This window comes from Dendronephthya gigantea, unplaced genomic scaffold, assembly GCF_004324835.1.
Source record: "Dendronephthya gigantea isolate DGI-Jeju-01 unplaced genomic scaffold, DenGig_1.0 000041F, whole genome shotgun sequence".
NCBI lineage: Eukaryota > Metazoa > Cnidaria > Anthozoa > Malacalcyonacea > Nephtheidae > Dendronephthya > Dendronephthya gigantea.
Genome location: NW_021163051.1, coordinates 473,549 through 487,500, shown reverse-complemented (window position 1 = coordinate 487,500; position 13,952 = coordinate 473,549). Strand labels below are relative to the sequence as shown.

Here is a 13,952-nt window from a genome sequence, read left to right as displayed (position 1 = left end):
CTCTTCTGCCGACAAATCGCCTAAAACATCGCAAAAATGTTGGCGCTTTCAAATTCTCAACTAGCTCCAAATGCACAGCTCGCGTCACGCAGCACGTAAATAGCGCTATATAAACCTTATTCATACTCTTGCCGTACTTAGCTTTAACAAATAAAGGCCCTGCGAAATCAACGCCTGAGTTTGCAAATGGTGCAGACTTTGTAACGCGAAATCTTGGCAACGCCGCCTGGCGCGGTTTGGTACATGGCTTGCATTTCCATTTCTTGCATATTACACAAGTTGCTAACACTCGTTTCACCTCTTGTCTTCCCTGAGGAACCCAATATTTCGACCTAAGCTGTGCTAAAGTAGACCTTACACCATTGTGCAAAACATAATCATGACAACATTTTATAACCAGCTTGGTAAATATATGACCCTTTGGCAAAACTATTGGCTCTCTTGCTTCTATGTCTAAATCGGATTTGCCTAATCTTCCGGTACAATACAATATGCCATCTCTTTCTATTAACCCGTACTGTCGTTCTAACTGGCTATAACTAGTTTGGTCTTTTAAAACTAATTGTGCTACCTTTATCCACTCTACCTCAGCTTCTCTCAACTCACTCTCATGCAACGTTCCATTGACTATGCTCTCCCCTGCTTTCTTTCGTTTCAAATTCGCAACAAATCGTTTCAACCAACCTGTCACTCTTAATAATCTAGTAAGAGAACTGAACTTATTTACTTTAATCAAATTTGAAATTCCGTACAGAGAATCTACAGTTATCATCAAGTTAACACTCAATTTTTTCTCTTCTCGCTTACTTTCTGGTGTGGGTAGAATATCCCCCAACTGTGGCCAGTCACTTGGTGACCCTGTCAACCATCCCGGTCCTAGCCACCAAAGTTTGCTATTTTTTAATTCCGAGACCAAAACACCTCTGGACCCCAAATCAGCGGGATTTTCCTTTCCCGGGCAATGTCCCCAATCAAGCTTATTAGTCAATTTCAAGACCTCGTCAACTCTATGTCTAACAAACTGTTTCCATTCTCCTGTGTTGCGTATCCAACACAGCGTCGTCTTACTGTCCGTCCAATACCTAATACCCTCAAACTTATACTCAGATTCTAAGGTATTCTTTACTGCATGCATCAACTGCGCCAAAATCCTGGCCGCCATTAATTCTAAACGTGGTATTGTTAATTCTTTTAGCGGCGCAACTCGAGTTTTGCTAGCGATCAACTTTACATACGCTTTACCGCTCTCAATTGTAACAAGATATACAATGGCACAATATGCTCTTTTTGACGCATCACCAAAACCATGCAACCAATGTTTGGCTCCTCCTGTACTAACTCTATCGCCCACTCGTTTTTCCCCATACCTCTCAAGTATCACTTCCTCGGTCTCCCTAAGATCTGCTAACCACTTTTCCCACTTTTCTCTCAAGTTCCTACTCAATACATCATCCCAATCTAGCCCGCTGACACAAATATCTTGAAATAAAATCTTAGCCTTTGCAACCGTTGGGCTTATAAGTCCTAGGGGGTCAAATATACAAGCAAGAAGGCTCAAAACATTTCTCTTCGAAGGCTCTAAACTTTGCGCTTTCTGGGTCAAATGGCCAAAATTAAACTTAATTGTATCTCCCACGCAATCCCACTCGAGCCCTAATACCTTATCAACTTGATCTCCGCCTTGGCACGCAAGTGCTGTTTTGGCATACGTTGGCTCAAGTCCCTTGGCACCGTTTTGCTCTGAGTTTTCCCTTTCAATGCGCAACCGCAATTCGTTGTTGTTTGTGCGCCATTTACGCAAATTAAATCCGCCCTCTGCCAAGCGCTCTCTAGCTTTCGTATAAAGCAAATACGCCCTTTCTGTAGACTTCTCACCGGTTGCTAAATCGTCTACGTAAAACCCTCTTAGCATTTTTTCGGCAAATTCCGCATCCATCAGCGCATACTTACCTATGTGATGTCTTAGCGTGGCATTAAGCAGGAAAGGCGACGAATTCACTCCAAACACTACCCGACAAAATCGATACACTATAGGGTTTAAATTGTTGCGCAAAACATCATCAACCCACAAAAATCTAAGACTGTCTGTCCCTATCTTTTTCATGCACTTCAATATTTAAAAACGCTTTTTCTATATCCGCAACTAGCGCTACACTTTGCTCTCGGAAACGGACAAGAATATCGAACAAAAGCGGGTTAAGAGACGGTCCAGCATGCAGACAATCATTTAAGGAAACACTAGACTTTTGCGCTTTCGCCGACGCGTCATACACTATCCTAACTTTTGTAGTTTTAGCATCTCTACGAACCACGGCTTGGTGGGGAATATAATGTACCTTAGAATCCGGACCTATTTCATCCTTGCTTACTCTTTCAATGATACCTACCTGTTCTTGATTCTTAATTATTGCATCATACTCAGACAGTAACTCAGGATCCTTAGTGAGACGCCTAATCTGGCCTTTCATGCGTTTGATACTCACCTCATAATTCGACGGCAACGGATCGTGATTCTCCCTCCAAGGTAGACCTACTGAATAACGCTGCCCATTAAACTTTAAATCGCTGATAACTGACTCATGCACGTCTACATCTGCCTTAATCCCAATGCTCTCTAACTCCCAAAACCTACCTACATCTACGGCTGGCTCACAACTTACAATACTCACAACCGCACTATCATCCGCATCTCGACTTGCCAATCCAACTGGTCCCGACAACACCCAGCCCAACAAAGTCTCGATCGCCACAGGCTCATCAGCCTTACCACGCACAATACGATCCCCGTGAAACATCCACAAATAATCAGCACCAACCAAAACATCGATTTCCAACTCTACATTAGACATACATACATCTGCCAACCAAAGACCCTTCAAATGCAGGTAACTATCCCGTACCCGCTCCAAATGCTGATTTCTAATGAAAGAAATCTCTGGCACAACATAGGCCTCAACCGACACAACCTCATCACCTCGAACAGACTTCAAATCCAACTGAACAACCTCTCGCACCTCCGACTTCAAAGCTCTCTGCCCAAACGTCCCAACACTCAACGATTCTCTCCGCAACATCTTACAACCCAATTCTCTAGCCCGTTTTGTAGTGACAAAGGACCTTTGACTCCCTGAGTCAAACAACACTCTCACTCGCGCAGTTTTCTGCCCAACCAACATTGCTTGAGCCGTCTGCAACGCCACACTACATCCCGACTTAACCTTATTTTTTGGACTAACAACTAGAGTAGCTATAGTACCCGTGCCATTGGTAGGACTTAAATTCCCTTCCTCCCCTTCTACCTCCAGGCCCTCTGGGTTATTCTCCGCATCACACAAGGCTGTATGATGTTCTTTTTTGCATGCACTACATTTTACTCTTATACTACAGTTTCTCGCTATGTGTCCCTTATTTAAGCATTTGAAACAACGAGAATATTTTCTAATTATTTGCTTACGGTTCTCCAGAGTCTTTACTTTCTTGCAATCTTCATGGCGTTGCTGACCAAGGCAAAACGCACAATTCGCCATTCCCCCTTTCGTCAAAAACGCTTGCGTCGTTGTTGTTCCACAATTCCAACGTCTGTCTCCCCTTTCACGCCCGTCTTTACCACGCTCTGCATCCTTGTGATGATGCTCCTCGCGCAACGAAATTTCCTCTTTTAGTGGTGTCAGTAAATCGTCTAGAGTCCACTCATGATAATTTTTTCCCCGTGTAATTAATAGTCGCACAGATTCCGGTAACTTGTCGAGGACCGATGGCACAACAATGGACGAATACGATTCTTTGTCGACTCCGAGTGCTTCCAAACCCCTGTAATTTGTTTCGACCCTGTCACACAACCGTCGTAACGAGGAAACATCGTTTTCATCTCTCACGCCGTCAACCTTCAACAGTTTTTTCATATGGGCGCGCTGAACCGCCGATTTCTTTCCGTATCTTTCTTTGAGAATATTCACCGCCGATATATAATTTGCCGAAGTCAACGAAAACCCTGCAATACATGCCTTCGCCAATCCGTCTACGAGCCCCCGTAGGTAGTTAAACTTATCAACGTCTGATAAGCCATCGTTACGATATATGGAGCTTTCGAACGAGTCCCAAAACTCTTGAAAATTACACAGATTTCCATCGAATCTTTTCACTTCTAGTTTTGGTAGCTTTGCACGTACCTGCACGACATGTCTCTTAGCAGCTGTGATCACCTCGCTTGAATCTTTACTCGCAGCAAAACTCGTACTTGCCCCCACATTTACTTCATCTACCGCTCCATTGCTAATTCCCGGTGAACTAACAACAGTTAACTTCAGTTTCTCGTCGAGACGCTTAATCAGTTTTTTCGTACCTTTTTGCGTGTTATTCCAAGCCTATATAGAGCTTGGCACAGTGTCTCCGGGCCAAATGCAGAGCCAGTAGCATTAATGATATAGCTTGCTATCTCATTCAACTATATTTGCGGCGTTTGCAGTAAACAGTCCATAATAATATATTCTTCGTGTGGGAATAAAGATACGCTCGCTGTTGGGCGACCCATACGGCAAGGCTTCACATCACCCGTGTTCCAAAAGGTGCTGAGAGTACGATAGACGGTTTTTGAACAAACAAATGGCTGTGCTGCAATTTCGTCGATGATTCTTTCGTAGAACAGTCGTTGATAAACCATTCTCCACCTTAAATCATCCGAATATGGTCTTGGCATTTTCTAATCGTTCACCTTGCTATACTCTAACTCGCAATTAACACGCTTGTACAATCCCACGCGTGTTGATGCATGGTAATATCACGTGATCGGTATATACATATACTTGCTCAGGACAACGTTTTTGACAACGACAGTTATATATATATATATATATATATATATATATATATATTATATATATATATATTATATATATATATATATATTATATATATATATATATATTTTATATATATATATATATTATATATATATATATATATATATATATATTATATATATATATATTATATATATATATATATATACATATATATATATATGTATATTATATATTATATAATATTATTTATTTCTATATAATATATAATATATATATATAATTATATATATATATATATATGTATATATATAAATATATATATATGTGAAAATTCATAATGTACGTACGTTGATGCTTGCTTTGCAGAGACAAAAAGAGCCCAACGATGAGAAATTGCCCAAGATTAGTGAAGACCTTGAGCAAAGATATATTAATAACATCATAGGTATATGCACTTAAGTCTTAATTAACTAGCCTGCTCTATATATGTTGCTTTAGAACTATAGTTTATACAGGAAATTTAAATGTAATAAGTCCAAAATTAGGCCAAACAGAAATTCCTCACCCTGCTAATTTAGAATTTTGTTTTTAATTATACAATAGGTTATGGGGTCTTCACAAAACGGGAATTCGAAAAAGGAGAATTCCTCCTTGAATATAAGGGGGAATTGATTAAAAAGGAGGAAGGAACTAGATGCGAAGAAGCCTACCAAAAAGATCTTGGCAGCTTCTTGTTCTTTTTTGACTCTCCTTGGTAGGTTTTATATTTTCATAAAGATAAATCAAAGACTATATAAAATTAGGTACTTGCCTCAACCTCTTTTCTGTCAGATAACATCAAGCTTATAGGATATTTTACCTTTATAAAGTGTTGATGCAACATTTGCCACGGGCCTTGGCAGAATGGTCAATGACAGTGAGACAAAACTGGCCAATTGCCTAATCAATAAGGTAATTGTGGATGGCCAACATCATTTAGCCCTCTTTGCTAAAAAGAAAATATTAAAGAATGAGGAACTACGCTATGATTACGGCGTGAAGAACTTGCCATGGCGTAGGATAAAAGGTATTGAACTACCTTATCTTGCAAGGTCCAGATAGTACAAAATTGTCAGTAGTATCTAGTATTCTTGATTTGAAAATATGCAATGGGGCACCCCAAACAATGGTCGTATCTTATGTCAGCTAGCTGGTGCCCACAACAACATTGATAAATGTACTTTATTGTCTTACCACTGACATGGCAAATGCGAAAGCAAATAAAACATTCACTAAATTGCATGAGATTGTGACATGCGGGACAAAATCTATTTGTAGACGGCCCCTTATGGGTTAAGGTGTGCCTTGGTTATGACATATTTGAAATACATAATACACATTTGGAATTTTCTTGCATGGCATAGCCAATTAAGTAATATGGCACATTCAAAGTGCCAAAAACATAATGGTTTATGCACTTGTTACTCCCTGTGAAATATGCACCCTTTAATTTAAACATGGCATGTCTGCCGATGTTAGATATTTATTCACTTTAACTCGAATCTTCACTAAGCTGAGAGAACTACTTGGCAAATAAAACTGATCACAGGCAGTAATATGGGTATTTGGCTACCCTGTCATTCGGGCAATAAAGCTCTGTAGGGTCACCAGTCACATTTAACAAAGATGGTAAATAATATCCTGCGAACGGTACTTTTGGAGTACGGCCAGTTATTAAACTCGCTAGGAATTTGAAAGCTTTACGTAACATAGCCATTTCAGTAGAATATTTAGTCTACCAATTCTTAAACTTTGTCACATCCAACTTAAAATATTAACATGAACTTCGGCCTAAATCCAGTATTACTGGTATTACAAAACTCTTGCTCTCAAAGCAAAGTTACAAACGTGAAGCAAGACCACACAGCATAATAGCAAAATAATCTTGCCAACAAACGCAATAAAGGTTATTACATATCAAAGTTCTAATTACTGGTACCTTACTTTTTTATTTTTTTTGTCCTTAACCAAAAGAAAAATAAGAAATAAATAGGCAGGAGTCGCCAATTCTGATTTCTGACGTGTGCAGCATTTGACTGTATCCGTACTATCCGCTGCACGTGGCAGATACTGTAACTAATTATTGGATTGTTATAATCTGATGTTATTGTATGATCATGATTGCTACGTTCTCAGTTAGTGGTGTACTTCCATTTTCAAAATTGAAGAATTTCCAATATACTACCACACGCCTTATTTTCTCAAGTCTTTAGTGGGTTTTTAGAGAAGGCACTTCATTAACAGATGTCTTATAAATTTTGGATAAATCTGCTCAAAAATTTTTGTGTTAATTCTTATAATAGTTCACATAAGGTCAGCGTTAGCGTTCCGCTTGAAATGTGCTTCCTATCAAGCGGATCACAGAAATAGCATGGTTAGTTTTGAACCACTGTGTATGCATCGTGTGAAGCTACCTCAAATAACATTTGTAGGGTTAGTTTTTCAGATTTTAAACTAAACGTTGGAAATTTAGAGGATAGCAAATGTGATTTCCACCGTTTCAGGGTAAGATCTTTTACGATATCAAATATGAATTGTTAATGCAATCCAATACACCTTTTCCATAATACGGCCCAACATTTCAACATCACAAATACAAGTTTTACACTCACAAGCAAAGATGCAAAACATCCTTCTTCAAAACATGCATGAAACTGAACAAAAACATCCTTCCTCAATACATGCATGAAACTGAATGAAAACATCCTTCCTCAATACATGCATGAAACTGGGCCCTGAAGATCTGGTCCCTGGGCCCAGGGCAAATTGCTTCTCCCTCTTCTGGCTGTCCGTGATTAGAACCTTCATTATTTTCTTGATGTAAATGGTGTACCGTTTTAGGTCTACGCCTGCGTTTTTCACCTTATTTTCACGAAGGAAAACGGAGGATGGAGTACGGTGTTTAAAAATAATGCTGACATCAGCAAGATAAACTTTTAGAACTTCCTAAATCACGAAGGATTATTTGTGTCGACTTGAAATGCTTATAGTGAAGGAAGTACAAAATATGGCCATCTTTATTTTTACAAGGTTTTAGAAATTACTCATGTAAAATAAATCTCTACACCTAACGAAGACTTGATTGCACTATACACAATTGCTGGACATTAGTGATTGCAAATGCCTATTGATTAATTGATTAAATACATTTGGCATATTTTTTGGTCTGACAATAATTCTTCGCAGCCCAATGAGCAATCAGAATGGAGACCGTAAAACTCCATTAAATTCCCTCACTCTATTAAGACTGATGTAAGACTTTTTCATTTCAGAACTCTGCAAGAGAAAACCGAAAAATTACTTCGGCGAAGTAATGAAGAAAATAAATGAAGGTACTTACTATAAAGTAACCCTGGCACCAAGGTTGCATAATTTAATAGCCTACGTACAGTTAAACTTTCCCCCCAGCAAAGGGAGGAGAGAAAGTTGGGCTGCGCGCAGGCTAAAATTTAAAGGACTAAAAGCTGTTTTTCTGTTACGCGTTCCTCTGCTTTCCATAATTATGCACATATACCGGCACAAAAATTGCCGGCATTCTGTTGATCTTATTATCTTGCAATGAAATTATCCAAACCTAATGAACCCTTCTCGCCACCCCCTGTCAATGTTTTGTCGATGTAAGATTATGCCTTTGTTCAATGCGCAGCTTTATTAAGAGATAATTGAAAAGAGTGAAAACTAGCAACCTAACACCCCGTAACGCTACACTGTATAACCTAAAACGTCTTTCACGTTTAGTGAAATAGTTCTGTCTCAACTTTGGTACATGGCAGTGATGCATAGATACTTATCCTTTTTCGAAGGTTTCTCTATTTCTCTTGTACCAACACGCCTTTTAATTGATCACTATATAGCTAGTTTGTTTATGTTCTGCCTTAGTATGCGAGTTGACTCATGCGAGGAGCATACAAAAAGTTTTTACGTTTACATGTATAAATAAAAACTTATACATGGACACATGGTATAAAAAACAGAGAATAAGATGAATAGAATTTCAACTTTATTTATACAAATAGGTGAAAAATTTTATATAAACATTTTGTCAGAGCGAACAACTCGAAAAGAGTCGACATTTTTGTCAGAGCAAACGAGTCGAAAGAAAAAAACAACAACTTTAAGCTGTAAAGTTTTCAAAATTAGATACTGTTTCTTTCGCAATTTCAGTGTACACATATAATCTTAAAGCTGTAATTCGCAAATATATCTGACAAAAGCAGACCAAACATTTCACTCTTTTAAATCAAATATTCAAGGATCATAAACTTAATATTCAACTGAATTGCAAGGAAATGATACTAGCCTATTTGTTTCTCACTCTTTCACATGCATATGTCAATATTCTTCCCATATTTTCCATTCAGAAATATACTCTGAAAAACTGAAGGCATTGAATGGCAACACATCGCTCATGAAAGAATGTAAACATGTAAATAGACAAGGATTCCAAAGAATCATGTACCTGAAAATACAGTAAATAAAATACATTATGTGAGTGTAAGTAATTCAACCTAGACAAAAGGGTGCAATGGTTGTAATGGCCAAAATATGGACATAGCTTCGTCATACTCAGCTTTTAGGGTTATGACACTATAACACATATAGTTTCAATAAGTGGAAAAGAGACCATACCATATCAAGGAAAATAAATCCATCTTATGCAGATAACAAATCTATAAAACATTATGCTGTAACCTCATTGTATCTTTATTAAATCTATAGAAGAAAATTATTAGGACTATTATTCCTTGCTTTGTTTTGCCATATTCTACCATAAAGATGGATGACATGAGAGAATTAATAAACGAACGGTTAATTAGTAATGGCTAATTCAATTCTAGGAATAAAAAGTATACAGCAATACCTATAACACCAGGTTTATTCACATCCCGAATTTATAAAGCATTTCTCAGTAACCTAATTGTATCTGCTATTCAACAACACTGTTGCACGCTCAAATTAAGATAGTGCTAGTTAAGAAAAAAGTTTGTTACTAGCTTGGAGTCTTAAGGTTAAGGTCTCTAATACCTCTAAGAGCACCGTGTTATCCACTTGCTGAATTTATAAAAAAATGTGCAGTGGCCTGATTGTATCTTGCTCAATTCTATAGAAAAAAATAAAGAACAATTAGGCACCGCTTCTCAAAGGATGCATTATGATCGTCAAGAAGTGGTGATGACAGGTAAATTGTAAATTTTAGTACCATCATCATTCTTAATTTTGAAATGTCTTACAACATTCAAACCTAAAAATGAACAAGAATATTCAGAACCAGTAATAATTATTCACAAATATAGAGAAAAATGTTTATATCTTTCTATACCGTATACTGATATATAATGCTTTGTCCAAAACGAACATTGTAGAGTAGTAACCTGAATGTATTTCCTTCAATTCTGTAGCGGAAAATGTTGAACAATCAGGAAATGCTTGTCAAAACGTGATAGTGAGGGGTAAGTTGTGAATGTGAGTACCGTCATTCCTGTAATAGCATAAGCTAATTCCATCCTAATTCGAAAATATTAATCCATTAGAACACCATGGCACTCTACTATAATTTTATAGTGCTAATTCCCGAAGTATAAGGCCAAAGTATACTACATGGCAATAAATCCATATTATGCAGATAGCGAATCTATAAAACATTATGCTGTAACCTGCTTGTATCTTCATTAAATCTATAGAAGAAAATAATGAAAATCTAGATGCTGCTCTTAAGGGAATGCTATTCGATCATCAGGATGTAGTAGTAATGACAGGTAACTTGTGAATTCCATGCAGGACTATTATTCCTGTTGTGTTTTGCCATATTCTAGCATGTAAATGGACGACATGAAAAGAATCAGTAAAAGAACGGTTAAATAGTAATGGCTAATTCAATTATAGGAATAAAAATAAACAGCAATTACCTCTATAACACCATGTTATATTCAGATCCCGAATTTATAAAACATTTTTCAGTAGCCTAATTGTATCTTGATCAATTCTGTAGAAGAAAATAACCACCAAAAGTGAGCCGCTCATTAGGGAAAGCTTGATGATGATCAAGACGTTGTGATAGGTACGTTGTAAATCCAGTACTATGATTTTTGCAGTGTTTTATATTATCTGCACCTGAAATTGTACAACAGCATACAAAATTGGGAAAAAAAAAAAGCATTTCAAAATTAGTAAAATATTGAATTATGATTATATTATCTCAATCAATTCTATAGGTGGAAATAACAAAAAATCAGACACCTGTCTTTGCGCGGCACTCCAATATCCTCAAGATGCGGTGATGACAGGTAAGATGTGAATTTCATTAGTCATCACTATGAGTGCTTTAGAATAATATTATAGTTGATACCTAAAATTGGACAACAACATAAAATGATTAAAAAGCGATTACTAATTTATTAAGTTAGATTATTCAATTCTATACGAGTAAAAGCTACATAGCAATACCTCTAAAACACCATGTTATTCCTTGACCTAATTTATACCAATTTTGCAGATGAAAATAACGAACAATTGGGCGTGGATTTAATCACACTTCTCAAGAATATCTGTATCTAAAATTGGATGAAAGCACACAAGATTAGGGTACCATGTTAATCGAACACTTAATTTTATTAGCTTGCAACCCAATTCTCGTTTGAATCTATAGGGGGAAAGGACGAACAATTTGCCACCGCTCCTCAAGGGATGCTCAACAGTCGTGGAGATGTGGTAATGACAGGTAAGATGTAAATTTCATGATTCCTAATTTGAACAACTACACAAAGAAGCAAAAATTCGTACCTCTGCAACACTGTGATACTCAAAGAGGACCATCATCTGTTATTGCGATTTCACCTAAGCAAGTTAAAAAATTCGTATATATGCAATAATTTCGAATAATTTGGTAGGCAGTTTAAGCTTAACGTCTTAAAACGTTTTAAAGTGCATAGTCAGTTTTCCACCAAAAATTAACACCACTAACATGATTCAGTATTACCTTTCTTATCTCGCAGTAATCATGATACATAACAGTTTCAAATATCAAAGAATCTTAATATGCTACTTTAACATTTTTTTTGTCTGACGTTTGAAAATGAACGTTAAGCTTAACTCACTAATGTTAGAAAACCTGAAAAGTTGGCAAGTAATGAACAGCTTATAGGGTGTTCCTCAGCCAGTCACATGTTTTATAACTGGAAATGTGCTTGGCGTATCATTATAACTTCATATAACCACAGTTAATAGATAATAAATAGTTTGGAGACTAAATAAAAGTACAATACAAGTCATTAACACACAGTTAAATGCAAAAAATGGGTCCAGGTTTATGCCAAAAATGGGTCCTTTCTTGTCACGTGTCTATTGTATTTTAGCCAAATTTAGCATTGGCATTCGTCTTGCTAAACTCATCAAACTTGACTTGAAAAATAAGATTGCTACATGGTATATCTGTGCAAAATGCAATATACGTGTGATGAGAAAGGAACAATTTTTTGCATAAATTTGCCTCAACATTGTTAATGAGTTGTATTGTAGTCTTATGTGGTCTCCAAAACATGTATTAACTGCGATATAACACAGTCACCTGTTGAGAGGGTTAAAAATAATCATTATAATCATTTTACGGTATACGTAACCTTATTTTCTGTTCAAATCCATTTTGTAGAAAGGAGACATTGCACTGGTGTGACACATGGTTATGTCAACCAATCAGTCTCAGGTATGAAAATAAACTTCAATAGAAGTTATACGAATTTTAATAGAAGTTATACGGTTTGAATCAAAGTTCTTTCAGATGATCATGTAACCTTAAAAGCACAATTAGGATCATTGCCTTCTATTGATTTCTGTGCGTGGTACTTAAAATTCCAGACCTGGCAGCTAGGCAATAATACATTTATAACGCAGACTAAAATGGCCTGGCAATATACCCTTGGCTGGAAACCTTGCGCTGTCGAGGCATGTAATCGATTATTTTGGTCAAGTGTTGTATATATTATCAGTCTTAAATATATATTAATGAAACTCATGCAATGTAAATCAATTTACCTTAGACATAACAAATGGATGCTTTGGCTTAGTGTCTGGCTCTCACATATGTCTTGTATGCCATCGTTCTGTTCACGTATTCTGTGGTGAGGGAGTCGGCAAAGAAGGTTATGGACAGGCTGTGACATGCTACTCGTGTCTAGATACAGGTAAGTATATTGATGTATATTTTCCATGGTGTTTCTCACTTATTTTAAATTTTAAGAATTGGAGTAAAACATAAACGGTTTAACCTTACTTAATGTACTCTTAATTGATGCATGCCCTTTTTAGCTGAGTATTAAGCTATATTATATGTGAAAGTGTATCTCATTAAATCCTTGGGACATTTTAGTCCCAAGAAGTGTTTTAAAAGTGTACCAATTGACTAGTCAGACAAAACAATATAAAAATGGGGAACGACCAGAGAGCTTTGTGTGTACTTTCGGCCTTATATGGAATTAGGGCTGTCTTAAAAAATCATGTTATATCCCTTGCTAAGTTATATCGCTTGCTACAATATCAAAATACTATATGCTCACCAAGTTATACCAAGTCCACTTGCTTACCAAGGTATATTCCTTGGGCTTGCTACAATATCGGAATACTATATGAAAATATGACACCTCTCTTGATAAATAGGGCGGGGGGTAGATCGGCAGAATTCATACACAAAAAAGAGAGTGCAAGATAATCTATAAGTGACAACATATAAAGCTTTTTTACACGTGCACTGGTGTTCAATATTACAATGCATGCTACATAGACAAGAATCTAAATTAAATAACTGAGTCTACTGACCTTGTGTTACAGGAAAAAAACTAACGAAACACATAGAACCTGTGTCAACAGATACATCTGGTTAGTATAATATAATCATACATTTCAATATCTGTTGCATATGCAAATGTTTACTTGACACATACATCTGAAAAGAACATATTGCAACCAAATGAAGTCACATCGCGTCGAAGATTTAGCTAGGGCGCCTATATAATTTAAACCCTCTCACAATATGACAGTAATAATCACAGTCAAGAGGGTCCGCAGGATTAACTTTTGCAGATTAAAATTTACACCTGACCCTGCATTTTATATGCGTTG

At 36.8% G+C, this 13,952-nt stretch overlaps 2 protein-coding genes across 2 annotated transcripts in view; both read right to left on the bottom strand.

Annotated features, from left to right (window-relative positions):
* The window catches only part of LOC114526763, a 2,205-nt gene extending 293 nt beyond the window's left edge, over window positions 1–1,912 (bottom strand). Inside the window, exon 1 of the mRNA XM_028548289.1 lies at window positions 1–1,912. This exon is cut by the window's left edge and continues 293 nt beyond it. Within this exon, the coding sequence (XP_028404090.1) occupies window positions 1–1,912 (1,912 nt within the window).
* A 163-nt stretch (window positions 1,913–2,075) lies between these two features.
* Window positions 2,076–3,902, bottom strand: LOC114526762. Its single transcript, XM_028548288.1, has one exon. The coding sequence runs from the start codon at window positions 3,900–3,902 to the stop codon at window positions 2,076–2,078; it is 1,827 nt and encodes a 608-aa protein (XP_028404089.1).
* Between the last annotated feature and the right edge of the window lie 10,050 nt (window positions 3,903–13,952).